Source organism: Pieris napi, chromosome 8, assembly GCF_905475465.1.
Source record: "Pieris napi chromosome 8, ilPieNapi1.2, whole genome shotgun sequence".
NCBI classification, from domain to species: Eukaryota; Metazoa; Arthropoda; class Insecta; order Lepidoptera; family Pieridae; genus Pieris; species Pieris napi.
This window is the reverse complement of record NC_062241.1, coordinates 10,471,405-10,494,705: the sequence shown is the minus strand read 5'-3', so window position 1 is coordinate 10,494,705 and position 23,301 is coordinate 10,471,405. Positions and strand designations below refer to the sequence as shown.

At 33.1% G+C, this 23,301-nt stretch overlaps 1 protein-coding gene across 2 annotated transcripts; it reads left to right on the top strand.

The window, feature by feature from the left end:
- The first annotated feature begins 4,944 nt into the window (after positions 1-4,944).
- LOC125051772 (putative ATP-dependent RNA helicase DHX57) lies at positions 4,945-20,140 on the top strand. Of its 2 annotated transcripts, XM_047652321.1 has the most exons (18): positions 4,945-5,115; positions 5,229-5,388; positions 5,767-5,915; positions 6,479-7,421; positions 8,946-9,152; positions 10,282-10,561; positions 10,714-10,815; positions 10,960-11,138; positions 12,111-12,265; positions 13,665-13,847; positions 15,060-15,310; positions 16,001-16,248; positions 16,803-16,877; positions 17,074-17,280; positions 17,638-17,712; positions 18,339-18,585; positions 19,328-19,416; positions 19,929-20,140. In XM_047652321.1, exons 1-18 carry the CDS (start codon positions 5,048-5,050, stop codon positions 20,070-20,072), a joined length of 3,762 nt encoding a protein of 1,253 aa, XP_047508277.1. In that variant the 5' UTR covers positions 4,945-5,047; the 3' UTR covers positions 20,073-20,140. The 2 variants fall into 2 exon arrangements, with proteins under 2 accessions (XP_047508277.1, XP_047508278.1); XM_047652322.1 differs by lacking the exon at positions 4,945-5,115 and having other exon boundaries at positions 5,247-5,388; positions 5,767-5,877.
- The last annotated feature ends 3,161 nt before the right edge of the window (positions 20,141-23,301 follow it).

Sequence of the window (23,301 nt, the reverse complement as noted above, 5' to 3'; positions counted from 1 at the left end):
TTTAAACTAAATTATTACTAATTTACATAAACATTACTAGTAATATATCAACCCATTTTCGAGAAATAACATGTTTATTATATAATTTATAGAGGGCAAAAGACAATTTTACTTTAATTGGCTTTGGTCGTTGCTATCTTTATATTCTTGTCTATGGTTCAAGACCAGGCGATTATCAAGTATTTGATGTTATGTTTAACATGAAAAGGCAATGCTTAAAATCTTGATTTGACAATTCGTTTAACACTTTCTACACCGCCAAAAACAGCTGTCGACATGTTCGTCGTTCTTACTATTATGATTCAATAATTCTAAAATTGACTTAATACATATTGTGGCTACGAAACACTTCAGTAATTCCTTCTTGTAACTGTTTGGGACTTCTTTGTCAACCGCGGTTGACGTTTATTCTGGAATATTTAAGTCATTTCTCATCTGAAGTAGGCAAAATTCTTAACTACGAGTGTCGCTCCACGTACTACTTGACTCATCAAATTAGTTTACTACACCCATATACACCAAATAAACCTAATCTAAAGTTTTTCCCCCTAATGTGAATTTGTCAAAGGAACGTCAATGTATTTTCAATACAACTTTCCTGTTATAGAGGCCTTATTGTTAAAATTATCGTTTAAATTATTTTTATTGTACATCAAAGCAATATTTGCAAATTGCAAAAGCATGTAATTTATTTAATAAATAAAATTAAGTTGATTTGAAGTAAACATAGTCCTTAGTTGAGAACTAAAGAGTTACCCTTGCCATAATTGCCAAACAATTTTGTTAAGGCAAGCAAAATACATATATAATGTTACAAAAATTAAAATACTCGTCAAATCCTTAGGCCATCTTAGTCCAGACATATCTCAGCTTAGTTTAGTACTTACGTTAGTGTCATGTCGATCGCGTGATTGGTAAATCAGTTGACGTTTGTGTCCCGCGCTCCGCAAACTTTCCCCCACTCCCTTGTTTAATGTTCAAGAAGTGCCGGTATCTGTGCGTCATACAGGGACTGCCCTGCGATTCTGTAACTCACTTTTCGAACTCACACAGCGGTTTTCACAGCCCTTTTCAGAAGGTGCGAACCTTCTGAAAAGGTGGGAGCTTGTAGTTTATTGTTTTTCAGAATGCCAAATCACAAAATGACTGCTTCACGACTGATTTGAGAGCGACCGCCGATGCGAAAACCGCTGTGTGAGTTCGAAAAGTGAGTTACAGAATCGCAGGGACTGGTGCGACAATTTTATTTTCAGATCCTCAAAATACCCAGATCTCTCGAGATTGTAATTCATAGTCCCATAAGATTGAGTTTCGTTATTAATAAATGTTTATGTCTAAGATCACAAATTAACTATCTCTCTCGACGATACATTCACAAGGTGCGCCTAATTTGCTTAGATAAGCGTTTTGACGGGTTCTTGAAATTCAAAATTAATTTGAATTTTAAAACCCAATACTTGATAGAATTAAAAATAACACTATAATCTATAGTCACTAATGAATAATCTGATAGAGCAGTGTTGGCCTTGTGGCTTCAGCGTGCGACCCTCAACCCTGAAGTCGTAGGTTCAATCCCCGGTAGTGAACCCAATGGACTTTCTTTCTATGTGCGCATTTAACATTCGCTTGAACGGTAAAAGGAAAACATAGTGAGGTAACCGGCTTGCCAACCCAAAAAGTCGACGGCATGCGTCAAGCACAGGAGGCTGATCACCTACTTGCCTATTAGATTGACAAATGATAATGAAACAGATACAGAAATCTGAGGCCCAGACTGAAAAAGGTAGTAGCGTCACTGAGTTATTTTATTTTTTAATATATGTATTATGAATGGTGACAAATAGCTCATTGTTTCTGCGTTTGATAGTACAGTGAAAGTTATTTGGTTTTCTATTAAATCCACTTAAATTGTAAGTACTTAGATAACCTACTTAGTATTTCGCAAAGTTATAATATTTATTTTATATAGTATCGACAGTCTCTAAAGATTAGACTTCATTCGGTGTGTACATTGTAGACATTCAATCATTAACCACTTTTCCAAATAATACAATTATATTTCCAGTTTTTGTAATATGTTTAAATAGTCAATGAAGAAAGACGTATAGATATTAGATAGTAGATCTGTATTCGCAAAAACCTTGATGGTATAATTGTCTATCAGTATGTCACAAATATTTGCACCAGCCTAATCTCCAGGATTACGGATTACCGTAAAAGCCTCTTTACATTCTACGTCACTTGAAGTATTAAGGTTATTGCACGTAATGTCATTGAAACGTCAAGAAGAAAGTAAACTACGACTTAATAACTAGAATATAATGTTTCTTTTGTATGGCCATACTGGATGATTTGTCCCACAATTTATTTATTTCGTAAAATTTCTAATAAAGTCCTCGGTAGGGTTTTGGCTGGGGTTGGCCCAAAGAACATTTTGTGCATCCTTTAATATACCCGCGAAATATGTTATAGATAATGAATATGCGATATCCAAAGTATGAAAGATCATCTTATGTTAATTAAGGATATTTTTGTGAATAATAATAAAGCAATTGGGATGCATGTATTTTCCCAAAAGCTTCCGATGTATTGTTAGTGAAAATTAATGCCGTTTTTGTTTGACGACGTGTCATTACGTGTATCACTTGCTGAATATTAATAGATTGAGTCAAAGGAATATTAATAGATTGAGTCAAAGGATCTTTTATCCATGGACTACATCCGGTTTAGGTCTCGTAGGATTTGAGAAGTATATATTGTATTTTGTGCGTGCCCAATAACTGATATTGGAAATGCTTTTCTCGTGGTAATTATCACCCGGGTAATAAGGAAACCTTTATTTAGGACTAACTCGCGGTAGATTTAGGGGTATTTCTATTTACCGGTTTTTAAAATAAACTATTGCTTATGCAATTCGCGGTAGTCAGTTACCGTTAACAATGGACATCGTCAGTCATTACTGTACGTCGTGTTGCTATATGGTGAGTCCTATAGTTAGGATTACTTCTATAGGGTTAAAATTCAATTTGTTTAACACGCTTTGGGGAATGAATAGGGCTCAGATCTGCTTCCCAATTTCTTTAAAGGCAGAAAATCTTTTGTCACCCTGGTGCCCCGTGAACCCGGCCACTTTTAATCTCTATTGAGACTGGCAATAATGCACAATTATGTGCGCAAGACATAAGTAACCAGTCGCCAAGACATTTGACGCCTTATCAAAAAGTTTTCTTACTCCGTAAGAATGGCCGACCTGAGCGGAGCCTTATATCGTAAATAAAAACAATATTAGTTTAGTGTCTTGCTTTAAACCTTCAATATAGGTCAAATTACTGTTATCTGTTACTCATAAACTAATGTCCACTCGAATAACGGATATAAACGTGAGTTTTTTACGCTTTATCGAAATTTATAGTACTCGTAAAAACCATAGAAGTTATAGTATAGAATTTAACATAGAAGTTCAGATCCGGATTCTTAAATTAGTATTCAAGGTAGCAATGCTAAAAGGTGCAACGTGAATTAATTTCTTCTGCGGCTGCTACGATCTTTGACTTATTAATTAGGTAGTCATTACTTATTCTATATTATAACAGTTAATGCGTTACTGAAATACTATTTAACCTCTCTTAATGTCTGTATTTCTGTAGTAACTGGGCTTAGTCAAGATGCCTTAAAGTACCTGGTGTATGTAGAAAGTCGAAAATTAAATATGTATGAAACAACAATTCGTGTCGACAAATTTTCATACAAATTTAGTTTTCTAAACATCACACTACCTCAACTGTCAAATACTTCAAATTTATTTTAGAAAAAACATACAGTTCTACTTTCATTAAATTATTTTTTATCATGCGGGCTTGAAGATTTCTTTGTATATTCTATAGACTGACATTTCCTGATGTCAAATATGTAATAGAGTCCGCGCCACCACTGAATGCCGATAGACGTGGCGCTAGCGAGTAGCGTAGTAATAAGTTGCTAGTGCTAGGTGCAAGGCTATTTTACCCCAAAGTAACATAAATTAATATGAAATTAGCGAACTACTCTCCAAGATTTGTTTCTAATATTTTACCTTAAAACGAATAAAATAATATTTCACTGTAACGACAAATTTAGTTCTCAGGGTTCCCGTCGGCAATGAGTGGTGGCGCGGACTCTAGCATTGATTGATAATTTGTTACACTCTATGTTTATTGTGTTATGTTTGTAACAGACTAGACGTAAATTGTGAGGCTAATTATTTTGAATAATTATTCTCCTATATGTATTCTTAAATTGCACCTGGCCATGTTGTGGATGTCGACTGTTGTGGCCCATGTAACACCAATACGTTCCTTTAAGTTATATTATGAAGATCTAGAAGATATAACCGTGAATAAAATGGATAGATATATTAATTTTCCATTTTAAAACACTATATTAAGATCATAGAGCACATCAGGAAAAATACTGGCCTTAACTGAAGTGGACATTAATTCCAATTTTTATTGTCTAATAAATTCAAGTGACCATCTCGAAGAAATGTTTATTGCGACAATTACCTCTAATGTCTAAAACGTTTTATTGTCATGTATCCATTATTTACCTTCAAATGGTCAACCAGATAACCCGATAACGGTCATTAGGTATACTTCGTTTTGCGAAGGTTTTTATAAAGAAACGTCGATGCCTTATCATATAAAATATATAAGTATGTATATAAAATCGTAATGGAATACAGTAAAGTTTTATTAAGTATTATGTTGATAATACAAATTGAGGTTATCGCCAGGCATACAATTTTACTAATATAAGTCACAGTACGCGAAATTATAAAACATTTCGTTAAAATGTATATCAGCGAAATGCAATAAAAAAAGTAAATAAGCTGTCACTCCTGCATTTAAGAATTAAGATGTAAATTGTCAGTTGTCATCGTTGTCTGAAGTGTGAAGTCTGAATTGTGAATTGATTTGAGTCCTCAGAACAACATTCAAAATTTTAACCTATAATAAATTTAATACAAGGAGAATTTTAATAAATTTGTTTTTTATTTATTTTGTATACAATGGATCAACTCAGTAAACAACTAGCTGAAGATATTTTCCTTCGTGAGCCTGTGGATGCTCGTATCCGGTATTATTTTATTATTATTTTTTTAAAATAAGATTGCACAATTTTGTTAAACTCAACTAAATAATCGAACATACATATATTTTTTTATAATGAAAGCACATTGTTCCTATTAGAAAACAGAAGGAAAAACCCCAAGATGAAGACCCACATCCAACTCTTAAAGTGGAAATGCAGACCATTAGACTTCATCCCGATTCCCAAAAACTTCTTTTGGATACATTAAGATTTATTCATGGACCTGATTTCAAATTTGGAAGCGCTAGCAATTATAAGGTAAAGTTTACTTACATTAAATAATAATATAATAATGTAGCAGTTTTATTAAAAAATAATAACTACTTAAGTTTTCACATATAATTACTTCACTATATCTTCCCCTTTACTGTCCTTTTGTTAAATAAAAAATCCTTGATGGCTGGGTGAAACAACTTATAATATTAATTATATAACCAGACTAAAGAGTAATAAAACAATAAAGGCTTTTCAGTTATAAAGTTAACTAATATAGTTCCCGTTAATGACTATTATCAGAATTTTTATTGAAGCAAAGATTATAATGTATGTCCCTATCAAGTGAGCATAAAGGTGTATGTATATATAACCTTAATATTGGAAGTAATTGTATATAAAATAATTCATTTGCCTTTTCAGGACAAAGGATCAAACCTAGGCAATAAATATTGGATGGAAAGAGGCAACCTGGTGGTGCAAGGAGGTTTTGATTATTCATTAACTATAAAAGATGATGTCAAGACACCTGAAGTAAGACTTAGAGAATTTGCATTAGCAAAATTAGAAAGGTCTGTGTAAATATTAAAAATAGTTCAGACTTATTTCATTTTGTAAAAGCAACATATATAACTTATTTTTGATATATAAATAGTATACTTGAATTACTCAAGATAAAACAATACTATGGCGAATTTATTATACTCCTTAGAATAATTAGTCCAATAGCAATATCACTTGATTTAATTAGATTCTGACAATTTTGTTAACAAATTTAATCCATTATTTCACCATGGCCCCAAAGCGAATTTGCAAAAGCAACATTAAATGTTTTATTTCACAGTATATAAATTATGTATTTGTCAATTGTTATTCACTATTTTACTTTTAATATGTTGAATAAATGGTAAATATATAGTATTTTTAGAAATATGCCTGACAAATTGTATAAAATTAAGTAACACAACTATTACATAGTTTATTAGCTGTTAGGGTAATTGTTTAGTTATTAAATAAATACTAAGTGATAACAACCTTCTACATAAACTCAACATTGAAGTCGAGTTGCTATTGTGATTAGCAGAGCATGTCTTCAATTTTTATTAACATTCCTAAATTATTTATTCATTTCTAGATATCATTTTCACAAGGCACATTGTTCTGAAGCATTGCAAATGGCAGAAGAGAGCACAGATAAGGCACTGGAAATCTTATCATATAAATATTTTAATGCACATTCAGAGAAGAAACCTGATAATATACCTCCTGAATCAGAGCTCTTAGAAATGAGAAATGACGAAATTGCCGTTCTTGAATCCATCTATGATAGTATATTTAGAATAAAGGACACACACACATGGAGTGTGAAAATTAGTATGAATTATTTATCCAAAATTTATGAAAAAACAATGGTAATTAGAAAAAAGGAAAATGTTAATTTCAAAACGAAAAAGAAAGAAGTTTGTAAACTGTTTTTGAGCGGCCCTTGCAGGTTTGGTGCTAAATGTAAATTTTTACATGAAGTCAAAGTCGAAAATGTAGTGGAAGAGAAAAGCGACCCTATTAATTATGAATTGGAGATACGGTTTCCCAAAGACAGTGTATACCCATACGAATCTCCATTAATATTTTTTAAGTTAGAGACTAGTACTAAATTGATCCCAGAACGCACATGTTTATTAATAACAGCAAGACTATACGAAGAAGCACTTAATTTTACACGTGATGGTATACCATGTGTGTACTCTTTAGTTGAATTATTAAATAACGAAGATGAAATCTTAAATTATATCCAATTTGCCACAAAAGAATTCCCGAGTGCAACTGACTCTTTGTTACCACAACTTGAAAACATAGAAAGTAATATTAAAAAGCCGTCTCATTATAGTATAAGTAAGGTTAAAGATAATAGACCTAGTGTAAATATTGAAAACATGATGAAAGAAAATAGAGAAATTTCAAAGAGATATTTTGAAAAACCGGAAAACAATAGGTACAATAAAATGATGTCCGCCAGGAAAAAATTACCGGCTTGGCAGAAGAGGAATGACATTTTAAATGCAATGAAAAAATCACAGGTATAACTACTTTGAATTAAATTTGTCTGTAACCACATTAATATAGTTAGAATAGCTTCAAGTAGTCTTGCTAATTGTTTTTCGGTTAGTTTATATAAAGTCAGAAGACACTAATACTTACCAATTTACCTTGAATGCATATATGATTTAAGACTAACATATATCTATGTTATCAACAATTAAAACTATTAACGATTTTACCACATACTAATCAAAAATATATTTCATATGTAATGTATCCCCATGTTCAAATCATTCTCAAAAATGTAATAAACAGATAGAAAATCAGAATGATTCCCAAGCTTTTTTTATAGTTGGAAGTGTATCAAGAGAATTCCAAATACATATATGTATACATATATATATACCCATTTAATTTATAATATAAAATTACACTAGTTGTTCCTTGCAGTCATCCATGTTCATTGAATATATTATTATAGGTTTTTACATAACAGGAGGCAAACGGGCAGGAGGTTCCCCTAATTTTAAGTGATAGACCATCCCATCAGACCAGACCATCGCCCATAGACACTCACATTGCCAAAAGGCTCGCAAGTGCATTGCCGGCCTATATATCTGTGGTCATAGATCAGACAATGATAAGTACATTCATTCATATATCGAGTGTTTCATATTTAAATAGTGCCTTCAAGATTTCTTAATAATTTAATTGCTTGTCCTGTAAAGCAATAAAAGTGGCATGTATCATGGGTATGTTCCGATATACACTGCGACCACTGTACAGAGTACCGTCAATTTAGTATACTGTGAAACCGTTTCTCTATAGCCAGCTATACTGGTTACAATTTAAAACGGAACGCAGTCCAGTATACTAGTCAGCTTCGTTTTTCGACACAGTTTTCAAATGAGTGCATCAAAGTTTTTCAATTCAACAAGAAAAACTATTATTGGAGTATTATCGCATTAAAAAAATCTATATTAATATTAACTGTCAATTGAATTAATACTACAAAGAAAGTAAGTTAGAATTTTAAATGTTTGTTATTAAACTGTAAGTTATATCAGCCGTTAGGCATTCAAGTGGTTTTGATTGATCACGTGATCAAAGCACTGCGAGTACCTTACCTCGAAAACGCCAGTGCTCGCAGTAGAAGTATAGCGGGGATTTGTGACGTCATATATTTCCCTAGGACGCTGCGGCTGTATACTGGCAGTCCATAGCGGAACGAATTTTTGAACAGTGGGAGCACTATACAGTACTCGCAGTGTATATCGGAACATACCCCATATTCTGACCTATGGCCACAGATATATTGATTTATAGATTATCATAGTAATCATTGAAATTAAATTATGTCATTGACAATTTTGTTCAGAATTTGTTTCATTCAAAAATAACTTCACAAAAATTGTCTTATAACAAGATGAAGGTTCTTAGACTTTTTTTTTATTTTTTCTATAAATATGTATAAACGGTCTATCTGCAAAATATATTTTAATTGGAATCAGTGTTTCCGGTTCTATAAAGTGTAGATCAACATTATTATATCGACATTTCAGGTAATAGTGATAAGTGGAGAAACGGGGTGTGGGAAGAGTACACAGGTGCCGCAATACATTTTGGATGAATGGTTAGAGAACTTCAATAAGGAGCCCCGGCATGTGGAAATTGTATGCACTCAGCCGAGACGGATATCTGCTATCGGCGTGGCTGATAGAGTGGCAGAGGAACGGGTTGAGAAGACTGGCCAAGTTGTTGGTTATCAGGTGAGTTTTTCTCAAAATATCTTAAATATAAAATGCTCGTGTCCCAATGTCAGTTACCATACTCCTCCGAAACGGCTCGACCGATTCTTATGAAATTTTATATGCATATTCAGTAGGTCTCAGAATCGGCTACTATCTATTTTTCATACCCCTAAGTGATAAGGGTTGTCCACCCCAATTTTTTTTTAATTTTTTAACAATTTTTTTGTTTTTATTTTTTTATGATACAACATATAGAAATATATACAACCCTTATATTTTCACCCCTCTACGATCAACCCCTTTTTTTAATATAATAGATAGTTATTTTTATTGAACTAAAAAAATGTTTCCTAGAAATAATATACATGGCAAAACGACGTTTTCCGGGTCAGCTAATCCGTAATATATATAATTTAACCGCATACACACATAAAGTAACAACATAGGAAGGTTTCCCTATCGGTCATATTGAAGTGGTAACTTCTTATGGGAGGGTAAACCGCTTCGTTACGTAACGCGTTACGGCGCCAGTCTGTCTAGCTTCCTTCGCATACGTCAATGGTAGGCAGGCTCCTCCTCTCACTCTCAATGCTACAATGATTATTGTAAGTTAATTTTTTTTCATGCAGTGACATTAATTTTAATTTTTAAGGTCTGTAAACTGACATATCTACCTTCATACGAGGAGGTGTTATTTTATATCCAAGGTTACGAATCGTACTATGAAACATTAAGCTACTATATAGTATACTGACATATTATTTTCTTTGAAAATATTTTGTTTATAAATACCGTACCTGTGAAAAAAATAAGTTCACCATTTTTTTTTTAAAGACAATTCACACCAATTGACCTAGTCCCATGCTAAGCTGGTGAAGCTTGTGTTATGGGTACTAGGCAACGGATACATACATATTATAGATAGATAGACATTTTAAATACATATTTAAACACCCAAGACCTAAGCACAACACCAAATCCTCATCACATCGATGTTCGTCTCAGCCGGGGATCGAATCCGGCACCCATGGATTCGCAGTCAGGGGTACTAACCACTAGACCAATGAGTAAACTTTGAAGCTAATAAGCAAATGCACAACACTGATAGTCAACATTTAGATAACGTTTTTGTATTAAATAATTTCAGATACGACTCGAAAACAAAATGTCCTCAAAAACTCGGCTATCATTTTGTACTACGGGTATTTTATTACGTAGACTGGAATATGACCCCCAAATAACCTCTGTTACACATATAATCGTCGATGAGGTCCATGAGAGGTCGGAAGAGAGTGACTTTCTTCTCCTCATTTTAAGGGACCTTATTAAAGTGAGGAAGGATCTACGGGTAGTACTGATGAGTGCGACTTTGAATGCGGATTTGTTCTCTGATTACTTTGACAAGGTTCCTGTTTTGGAAATTCCAGGTACATCGTGATTTACATTATATTATAGTATTATTACTGAAAATATTATAGAACTTTTGTGGTTTGTTCTCTCTTGAAATTTAAAATTTAACTCATCAATTTTGGCTCAGTGTTTTAGTTATGATATATAGTAATTATAATGTAATTTTCAGGTCGAACATTTCCCGTGGAACAAGTATTTTTAGAAGAAATAATGGATTTAACAAATTATGTATTAGAAGAAAATGGCCATTTCGCTCGGAAAATAAAGAAAGGTTATTTTTTAATATATTTGAAATTATATAACAGATTAAGTTTAGACTACTATAACTAGCAATTTACTAACATTAATCATTTAAATAGACGCAAAAATGTGCTTTAGTTTCCAAAGCTTAACGTTTTCCACTTAAATATTTTAGCTGATAAAAAGATCGATTTCGAAACGGAAATCGAGACGTCGGATGTGCGTTCGGAAGCATGCGTGGAACCGAAAATGTCGATACGAGACGAGAACCTCACTATATCTCAGGTTCTGGCTCGGTATCCGAAATGCAACAGGGTGACTTGGAAAAATCTGTTTTTAATGGATACGGAAAAGGTAAAAAATACGCTAATACGTCATGATTTGATTAAAATACTGGTTGACTGATTTGATTAAAAATGTTTAGGTTTTTTCCACTACCTTTTCCTGTGCACGTGTTTGTGATAAAACTTCTACGTGTCTGGACCGATTTTGATAAAATTTGTGTGTGTTTAAGTGGATTCGAGAATAGTTTAGATTTACAACTAGATGTTTCTTTGTATTTAAAACAAGTAGACTCGGCCAAGCGTTGCTGTAGCTAAGATTTTTGTTATATTACATAGTAGTAAACTATTTAAGAGAAACGGCAGGAGAACACCAATCCACCATGCTTTTTTGGCGGTTATGCCATTAAATTGTAGCTTATGTGAAACGTTGGTATTTATTTTGATAAGGATCAATACCTAGGTACGAATAAAGAGCCTTCTCTAGCGGTAGTTATTTTAATAAAAAAAAATAACAAAAGGACGCTTATTGTGACGTAACTATAAAAGATAGAGACATGCTGTTGCGACATTTTTAATAGATAGTAATGTGTCCTGAAAAATTGTAATACATCATTTTGTTCTATCATTAATAGTTTTCGCAGCCCACACGATTGATGGAAGTTTTTGTTTATTTTTTTACACCTTGGGTTAGATTATTAAAGTTTTAGTAAGCATTCCTAATTTTATCCCTAATTTTTGAAAATGAAACATAGCCTATGTCACTCGGGAATAGTGTAGCTTACCAACGGTGAAAGAATTTTTGAAATCGGTCCAGTAGTTTCGGAGCCTATTCATTTCAAACAAACAAAAAATCAAACCTTTCCTCTTTATAATATTAGTATAGACGTATGTACAGGGCCGTCTGTCGGTTTCGCTATTGTTTATATAATATGTTTCTTTACTTAACAGTTAAAGACTTAAGAGAAGAAAAGAAGTTGTTATTATAATTAACATAACTGTTTATTTATAAAAAAAAAATATATTTTTTTAAATACATTTTTAGATAAATATAGAACTAATAGAACACGTTCTAACATATATTGTGTCCGGTGACCACAACTGGCCAAAAGAGGGCGCTATTCTAATATTTCTTCCTGGAATTGGTGAAATAATGTCGCTCCATGATCAACTAGCTGAAAGCCATACATTTAGTCCAAAGTAAGTAAATGAAGGATTTTTAAACCAAACTTAAATCTAATAATAATTAAAACATGAACCGTCAGTGCCTAACTGCAAGTTTGACAAAAAACTTAATAAAAAATGTAAAACACGTTTACAAGGAACTAAAAGAAATAATAGTTTAAAAAAAACTAAAAAACACGCTTTTAAAGCACATCAAACTAAAAAGTGAAAAATAATTCCTAATTTAGGCTGAAAATGGTAATGAACAAAATATACTGGTATTATTGTGAAAAAGCGAGCTTTTTTTTTAGTTTTTTTAAACTATTATTTATTTTTTAGTTTTTTTTCGGATTATTGCATTGTCATCGATCTTTGACAGGTGCGCAAAATTTGAATAAAATCTGTCCGTTTAAAGTGGGTCAAAATCGAGTCCGAAGGAGTCGGTTACATACATACATACAGGTGAAGCTAATATAAAGCATGTAAAAAGATTCAGCCCCCCATGGGACACATTCTGACATATGGTGCCTTTGTATGTGTGACACCGAGGTCCAACTCAAAATATCTTTATTCATATAGGTAAACAAGTACAATTATAAATTGTCAGAAAGAAGTTAAATTAATTGTAAATTTACATTTACTACCACTTCGCTAGTCAAGAGCGTAGAGCGGGCAAGAACTGGCAAGAAACTTTCCGCCAGTCTTTTTAATCGCCAAGTTTTGAGTCATATAACAGAGCGTTAGCACGTTATTCTAGAAAGTCGAGTGTGTGTGTGTTGACAGGAAAAGTTTTATTAGGAGGTTGAAGTGAAAGCCGCGGAAGGCTGTACTGCCTCTTGATTGTAAATACTTAATCATTTTGTTGGATAAATGGTGCTTCGTCGCAGTATCAGGAAGAGAGATATTATAAAAAAATAGGAATTGTTTATAATACTAAAACATATTTTGGTGAGATATATCGTTCTTCGGAATAAGGACTTTTTAATTCAAAATGAGAGGCAAAAAAGGCTGTAAGCGTTAATTAAAAAACAAGCAAATAATGATATGATTAGTTCAGATACAATTGATAAAAAAAATATTATATTTCAGATTAATTCACATATTTTTTTTCTGTTTTGCCAATTTTAAAATATTATATTTATTTATTTATTAACACTTCAACTATATAAAAAGGAGGGCATCTGGCGGCCTTGTCGCTTTCGAGCGATCTCTTCCAGGCAACTACTATATATATATTATATATAGTTTTCATATACAACATAAACTACATAAACAATTTTGGATTTTGTTAAAAGTTAGGATATACTTTTGAATAACAAGATAAAATCCATAAGACTTTTAGTTTCCGAGAAATTAGTGGACAAACATACACTTATAGCATACGTTCTTGGATGCCTAAAAAGATACTTCTTACAGAAAACCTATTTTATTCCAGAACCGGAAAATACAAATTAATACCTCTACATTCAACACTGTCAAGTGAGGAACAAGCATCTGTGTTCATGAACCCGGGACCTGGAGTTCGGAAGATCGTGCTATCGACCAACATCGCTGAGACATCGGTCACTATTGATGACTGTGTGTTTGTTATTGATGGAGGCAGGATGAAGGAGAAAAGGTATATTCTTTTACTTTTTTTACTTTTTACCCTAAGGTCATACGTTCTAATCACAGGTGTGCACTTTCTATGCCCATTTAATACTCGTACTCGAAGATATATTGAGTATCATGCTTTAGAAGAGCAGTGTTGGCTTAGTGGCTTCAGCGTGCGACTCTCATCCCTGAGGTTTTAGGTTCGATCCCCAGCTGTGCACCAATGGACTTTCTTACTATGTGCGCATTAAAATTCATCATGGCATACACTTCTCTCGTCAGTGTTATATATACAAAATTTGTATGTTGAGGTGTGCAAACACTTACACTAAAAAAAAAAATTGGTTGTTTGTAAAGTAGGTTTACGATCGAGATGTTTACGTGATAACGTCTTATTGGTGATATAAGTTTTTGGGAAGTAAGGAATTAATGAAGATAACAATTTTTTCAAATTTTAAATTACATCTATCGTTTTATTCACACTTTTGATGATAAATTTCGGGTGTAAAATGACAAGTTTACTTATTCGACTATGATATACATTTTTCTTCATACATTCACGGAATGACTGGCAGCGCTCGAGATGAGACGGGAGATCGGTCCGTCTCTCTCTCGTTATACCTGCGATCGCGCTCGTGAGGTTTTGGTGTGACACAAGTTTCTGAACATGTCACCCGACTAAAACGATTTTAAAGACGTTATCACGTCAAAATATAGCCAAAGATGGAATACGTAATATTTACAAAAAGGTTCAAACGTTTATAAGGGAAAAAGCAATAAAAATTATTCAATTCATTTAACTAAGTAATACCTAATTCGGCTGTGTAGTGTGAATGTGGGGTATGCTCATGATGCAGGTGATTTTGCTCTATGGATATTCTTAACCATAATCCGCGATAGCTTAAACAAGTCACGGCTTGTTAGGGAGCGTTCAAGTATTACGTAACAAATTTGTGGGGGGGGGGGTCCTTTTGTACAACTTTACGATGCGGGGCGGTGAATTAAGCCGTTATTGTCAATATTATTTTCAACTTTCCAGTTCTTTACACGACATAATGGTAACGTTTAGGTATAAAGAGTCACGAAACGTTTTTCTATACTTGGGTACAGAAAAACGTTACGGCGCGTTAAATGGGGGGGGGGGGGGCCAATAATCTCCAAAAATTGCGTGACGTAATACTTGAACGGTCACTTAGTCTTTATTATTATTTTTATTAACATTCAATTATAATTACAGATTCGATTCAAATCGTAACATGGAATCTCTAGACTTGGTTTGGGTATCACGTGCCAACGCGAAACAGCGCTCCGGTCGAGCGGGACGAGTGATGCCGGGTGTCTGTATACACTTATTTACCTCACATAGATACAAGTACCATATAGCAGAACAACCTGTGCCGGAAATACATAGGGTACCGCTAGAACAGCTGCTGCTGAAGCTGAAGATACTACCGTTGTTTCAGAATATGAGCGTTCACGAAGTTCTCGGTAAGTCTTATTTATTTATAAGTAATTTTGCAGCTGCACATATCTATATTATAAAAGAAAACACAGTATACAATGCCAAAACAGATTACATCGATACGCAAAATATACGAATCAGAAAACATATGTCAATTAAGTATTAATATATTTAAAAAAAACATTAAACAATATTTTAAAGAAAAAACTAAATTGTTAACTACTGCTAAATAAATTCTTCCCGCTTCTCTAAATATTTCGTCACACCCTCTTTGGTAAGGGGGATAATGTCAACGTCTTCATAATTCTTGTTATAGTTAGCTAAAACCCGAAATATTTTCGTATTACGCAGATAATTCGTGTTCATATAGGTACACTATAATATTGATAATAAATACCTTAAAACCCATAGAGAACGAGATATTTGCAAAAAAATTAAAAAAAATATATTTTTGACCTTTGACCTCTGACTTTAAAACTTGCGACCATCCATATGTGAATTTTGAGAACTGTTTAAGGATGCCAAAATACAAGTTTTTGTGGTAATATGCTGGGTATGTCGATTTTCCGAGATATGCACCTAATTTGGCCTAAAATGACTGGACTACATGTTATGTTTTAATTTTAGCCTTATTTATTTACGAAAAGGGTAAGACCGCGCTAGAGTAAACAAATGTCTTAAAACAACAAAAGCCAAACGTTTACTTTTGTTTTCAGCAAAAACCATTGAACCACCAGAGAAGTACAACATAGATGGCGCTTTATCACGTCTCCAAGACGTGGGGGCTTTGGACAAGGGTTTTCAGCTCACAGCGCTCGGGAAGCACCTTGCCTCGTTACCAGTGGATGTCAGAATTGGGAAGTTAATGCTATTCGGTGCTATATTCTGCTGCGTGGACTCGGCACTCACGATGGCAGCTTTTTTGAGTCATAAGAGCCCGTTTGTCGCGCCCTTTGGAAAGAAGGTATTTTTGTTTCTGTTGTTTTATGTGCTTTTGTGACATTTGTACGTATCCAAGTATACATATCGAGAACGTACAACCTTATTTTTATTCTATGTGCTGGTATTGCAATGGTATTTTCAGGCTCAGATTTTCTTAGTTTTTTCGTCGGAGTTACGCCCAGAGATTATAGACAGACGCAGGCAAAGTACATTTTGGTCTTGCTGTGGTTATGATAATTATGATACTGATTATGCGACTATCCTGCTCGAAGGAGTTACACATTTGTTTTTTTTTTTATATTTGAGTCGGTTCGATTTCCCGAACAGTCATTGTTAGAAAATCATTGTAATACTTAGTTTTCAAAATAAAATAAAGTATTCTATCAGCATAATATCCTTATTACGATATTTAAGGTACTTTCCCTTAATGTCCAATCGTGGAACGTCCTGTATACACAGATTTGACTTTTTTTTTTAATTTTGTACTATTACTAAATACTTTAAATGATTTTTTTATTGTGAATTGTGTAGATTTTAATTTGGCACTTGTATTATTTTTTATTATTTAAAATCCAGGCTGAAGCAGATGCCAAAAGACGTGAGTTCGCATGCTCGAATAGTGATCAGCTGACAACACTGAAAGCTTATAAAGTAAGTTATTAAAAATAGCTTTTTCCATACACTAATATTATAAAGAGTAAAGATTTCATTGTTTGTTTGCATTGAATAGGCTCCGAAACCACTGGATTTATTTGATAAATTCATTCACCAAAATTTTATAATTGCGCCTGGTTTCGTTCCTTTTAATGTGGGTTACAGCTGTGAGAAATGTAGTATTATATTACAGAAATGGCAGCAAGCGATGAAATCCAGTACGTACGCGGGTTTAGTGTTCGCGAACGAACATTACCTTTCGCACAAGACATTGTTAATGCTAGCGGATATTAAACACCAATTATTGGGGCTTCTGGCCTCTATAGGCTTCGTCCCGGATATGCCTGCATTAAGGAAGAAAATGTGGAGGGATTCTGTAGCGAAATTGACGGGAGATGAGGTAACTATATTAATATATTTCATGTGATATTCTAAAAAAAAAAAAAAATTGTATCAGGTGCACAACATGGTGCTGAATCTGGTCAACTGCATTAATGACGTCACTGGATGTTCTTAAAAAAATGGATTAACGTTAAATGAAATAGACTATTTTAACCGACTATAAAAAAGATGGAGATGAGGTTTCTTAGTTCGACCTTATTTATTTTTTGTATGCGTGTATAAGCCGATTTTGATGACTTTTTTGCGAAGGTGATATCCCATCCCAGATATATACCCCAGAGGAATTCACATGCACCTTCGAAAACCTGTTAAAAATAAAAAAAAGTAATTAAATGAGTGTATTTTTTTATTTCAGCTAAATTCCAACGGAAACAATGATCGATTGCTGGCCACTATACTATGCGCTGCGCTTTATCCGAATGTTGTTAAGGTATTCATTTTAATTTAACATTAACAGTATAGTGGGGGGGGAGGGGGTTGAAGGGGGTAACTTGACCGTCAAATCAAGGCAAAAATACTCTATTTAGAAATAGGTTAGAGATATAAGCGACTTGAGGAATGACAAAATACTCTTTTTTAATTTATCATTTAAAAGGCGCAGTCTACTGATGCTGGAGCAATAGAGAAATGAAAGGTAGCTTACAAAAACTAAATGCTACCCTTAGGTTTTTGTCCCCAGATAATCGAACGGATTTTTGTATAGTAATATCTTCACTCAAATATAACGATTTTGAAGAGGCTGCGTAAAATTTTGACACGAATGTTTTATTAAATAAAAAATAAATGCTACAAGCTTTTGAGATCTAGGCCTCAGATTTCTGTATCTGTTTCATTTTTTCACACGCCATCGACTTTTTAAGTCTAAGACATGTCGGTTTCCTCACGATGTTTTCCTTCACCGTTCGAGCGAATGTTAAATGCGCACATAGAAAGTTATTACGTACACAGCCGGATATCGAACCTACGACTTCAGGGATGAGAGTCGCACGCTGAAGTTAGGCCAAAACTGCTTTATTGTTTTATTAACTAATGCTTATAGTACGTTTTTTGTTTTAGGTTCTAACACCAGAAAAATCGTTTCACATGCAAGCAAGCGGTGCTATACCACGCCAAGCGACGTCAGACGAATTAAAATTCCGAACTAAATCGGACGGTTATGTCTCCCTCCATCCGTCGTCGGTTAACTTCACAATAGGGCATTACACCAGCCCCTATTTGGTGTACCAGGAGAAGGTCAAGACAACCAAAGTGTTCATCCGGGAGTGTTCTATGGTGCCCCAAGTTCCACTGGTTCTGTTTTCTGGTATGTTTTTTTATAGAATGGGGTAAACGGGCTCACCTGGTGTGAAGCCAGACTTCACATGGGCAGAAGGATTGCGGGTGGGTTGCCGGCCTTTTAAATTGTGCTATCGATTGTGACGCCGCTATGCAATTTCTAATCGTTGTTCAACTATTCTCTCAATATACGTAGAGTTTTTTTTCATCTCACTTTTTTTTTGTTCTCGAAACTCGTAGAAACTTTTCTCGAGTCCATATTCTAGAACCTCAATCAAACTTAATCTAGTTACCGAAGTTGTCAAATCAGATTTATATATAAAATTTGAAATATTGGACCCAAATAAGAAATGAGTGTTTTATTAGAATGCTTTAAGCAATCTACTATATTATTTATATACTGTGGGAGGAAATAATTAAAACATAAGATTATATTTATATTAACAAATATATTTAAGACCCATACGTTTCTGAATATAATGCATCAGAAAATTACGTACATAGTAAAATATTTGATCTAAAACTGCGTTGTTTAGGTTATGACCTCCGCATTTATAAAAGTTTACCAATATAGTCTATAGATGGCGTTAAATCTAAATTATTAGTTACAGCGCCATCTGTAATGTGTGAAAATAAAGTACAGAAATTAAAATTATATCAGAAACGTCATCTAGTGTCGACAAGCATAAGAACTGAGAAGGTTCGTTTAGTCTTGTGGCGCATATTTAAATGCAGTTCGGACGAAATATACTTCAAAGTAAACTTTTCAGGTTGCAATTTGGTTGTTGAACTTCACAACGGCACTTTTATTGTGTCATTGGAAGATGGCTGGATCATGTTCCAAGTGGAAAACCACGAAGTGAGTATAAATTTAACAATAATAAATAAAATTGTGATATAAAACAATTATTTTATAAAAAAAAACATTATTTTAGTAACCAGATTGCAATATTTCAATAAAATAATGTTTATTTATAGGCAAGTAATACGTTATCAGTCAATGAAAATGTGTGAAACAGAGTATCCTAAGGCAATCTATATTATTCATAACAATACCACTTATTTTTGAAATTTGAACATACAACTAACATTGTGAGTTAAGAGATTCAAGAACTGCTTTAAGAGATTAAGAAAATAGCGTTTTACCCTGAAGAATTAAACGGGTTTTGAATTTATCAAATATGTAATAAAAATAATTAAATATATCTCTTATCCTATCATTAATGCTCTGTGGTTTAGACTTTTTTATTTTTCAAATGTATAATTAATAAACGTGGGTTATAATTTAGTAATTTAATAATCACGTAGATGATAGGATCCAATTTAATATTGTTTCTAATAATAATGGTTTTTTTTAAATATTCCTTTCAGGTTGCTGAGATGTTAAAAGCAATTCGAATAGAGCTTATAAATCTTTTAGAAGAAAAAATTAATGATCCGTCTCTAAATTTGCTTCATTACGAAAAGGGTAATAAAATTATTAACACCATCGTGCAAATTGTTACTAAAGATTAGTTACCATATATTTTCGTTTGTACAGTTTACTTAATAGATGGCGCTATATTAAAGTTGTATATTGTCTATATTTAGTTTTTCTCATTTGACCCAAATGCTTGTATTAGCACAATTTAAGGGAACGAAGCCGCCATTTTGGATAGTGTATGGCTTGCGTGTTTTGATTACTGATTTTATAATTAATAGTAACATGCATATTTAAAAATATGACAAAATTAATTTATTATAACATTTAAAAAAAAGAAATTTATATTAATAATATTTAAAAAAAAGGGTGCGTGTAGGTATGCGCTTAAAAAGTTATACTTCTTTGGCATTATTAAAAATAGTTTTTGATTGCATGTTAATAATTAATTACAATTAAAAAATCAAAGACTGGAAAAGGAGTCATTATAGCCAATAAAGTTCAGTTTACATATGAAAAATTAAATGAATAAATATTTATTATTATTCTCTTATATTAAGTGTAACATATAATTATTTTTCCTATTTTTTTTTTTTTAATTATGTCCAATGCCGTAGCATCTTCCGTGGGCAACTTCATTCTGTTAATTTTGCGTCACGGTGCGCGCGCATCGTAAAATTTCACTCTCATCAATTTTTTATAACGTGCCTAAAGAAGTATAACTTCAAAGATATTAAAATACATAATGAAGAAATCTACATTTAGGTACGCTAGCTTAGAAACATTTGTATGAAAATTTTTGATACATGATATGTTGGTTCCATCTACCGCTTCAAAGTAAATCTTTGCACTATCTTAGAACATAGTTTTTTTATATAGATTAAATATATTTAAAGTAATATATAACAATAGAAAAGCGCTGCTTTAATTTAAACCCATTGCGCCGGTAGAGCTTTTTAGCAATAATAATTTAATAGTGATTTTATTTTTTGTTTTGTGATATTTTGGTATTGACAATAACTGTTCCTTATTAAATTTATACTTAGTATAAGACTTATTTGAATATTAAATATATTTTGAAAATGGTGTTTTATTTAAAAAATATAAAACCTTCTCTTTCCTTCGATTATAAAATAATTGTGACGACCATAACTCTTGCTTGGCCGCGTTTTGTTTCGTGGTAATTTGTTTCTAATAGGCAAGTAGGTTATCCACCTTCTGTGCATAACACACGCCGGCGACTTTTGGGTCTAAGGCATTCCGCTTTCCTCACAATGTTTTCCTTCACCGTACGAGCATGTATTAAATGCACACATAGACGTTGCATAGACGGGGTTTGATCTTACGACCTAGGGTTGTTTTTATTACTAAGCCTTTATTGCTGACACCCAGTATAATATATGAACCTTTATTTTATTTATAACCTAACTTAATCTAATAACAGTAACCGTTTCGATAATCAGCGTGTCCTGTGACATATAGCTCTCTTCCAGCTGCTTCAATTCTTTTCTGTTGTTAGCTCTTCTTGTCCTAGTTGTGTCTCCTATTGTCTTAATATCGTTTGCCCATCCCTTGTTCTGTCTTCCTCATTTCCTTTTTCCACCTCGTGGTTGCCATTCTGTAAGAATTGTTGTCCATTTCAACCTGCTATCTCTCGTCATGTGCATGTTAACTATGATTAACGGTGGTAAAAACAGACCGAAGAGTTCTTAAATAAAACAAATAAGTATAATTATGAACGCATATGAATGACGATAATAGTACTGATGTTTTTGTATATAATTCTTAAATATAAAATGTATGGAATGTATTTGTTAAGGAATATAGTGAGGTAACCATTAAAGGCTGATCAACTAATGAAAAATTCATGAATAACGTGCATTTACTTCTTGATAAAACACTTAGCGAATTTAATATCAGTTATATAATGTAAACAATAATCATACAAAACAAACAATTATTTAATATAACAAACTATATGTATGTAACGATAAAAAATGAACAGCAAAAGAATGGACTGAGGTTTTGAAATATTACTTCCATCAATCACATTTACCTCGGACAAAACGTTTTGCCGCCAAAACTAACGACCGTCCGTCACACCCACGTCTATATATCACGGGAAAAGGAAAAATGGCCTCCCCTGATCACCTACAGTTTATTTATAGGGATCGTATTATACAGGATTTACAGTTCGTATAACCAAAATACCAAAACTTTTTTATAATTAGCTATTTTTACTTACGCTACTTGACTGAACAGGAATTATTGCACCTACTAGACTGTTTTACGTTGTATATCGAAGTGTATTTTTTTATAGAGCAGTTGTGTGATGTTAATTGATACCGCCGCCCATGGACACTCAATACCGCTCAGAGCTCGCGAGTGCGTTGCCTGCCTTTTAAGAATTGGTACGCTCTTTTCTTGAAGGACCCTAAGTCGATTTGGTTCAGAAATATGTACTATTTAAGTACAGCAGCTGGTCCCACATAGTGGAGGTGCGCGGTAAAAACTGCCTTAAAAACGCTCAGTTGTGAAACGGCTAAGACTATTAAGATTTAAAATCTCGTAATGAGGACGGAGTGGATATGTAGTAACACAGACTGCATATATCGTCAGTATGATGGCGCTAATGAAGTTATTCCGACCGCTAATGATTTTGACCTTCGGACCAGTCAATAGTGAGATTGGTCGAGAAACCTTCGTTAGTCTTTAGGTCGGACGAAGCACACAACATCCTCCAGACACATTTTTCCGTTTCATTATTTTAATCACAAGGCAAGCCCCACCAAACGAAAACAGTAATAGTTTTCCCGAAAATCGATTTGTTATTAAATCATGTAGCTAGGGTAAACTTCTTCTTAAAAGAATGTAATGCGGTACCAATATCCGAATAGTGTCCGTAGCCGTAAAACACACATGTTCCAGTCCAACTACACGTGTACACTTTGATAGCAAACTTTTGGGTTAGGACCGGCCGAATTACGTTGATACTTTAGGGATATCTCAACTCTCTGAAGGATTAAAATTTTTGAGTTCAAAGAATAATAAAAAAATATATTTGACAAATATACGCTTAAATACTTAATGGCACATTATGTTTATTATTAGTGAGTAATTGCGTATTTTGTTAATGTAAGCTAATAATATAAATAAAACTTTTAAGATATATTAAGTATAATATATATGTACATAACTCGACTTTTAATTATCGTAATCAAATACATGTAATTAAAAGACTAAGGCGATATTTTAGCATATATTTATTGATCATAATGTTAATTAATTAATGCATATTTTAATGAGATATTTATTTAAAAAGTT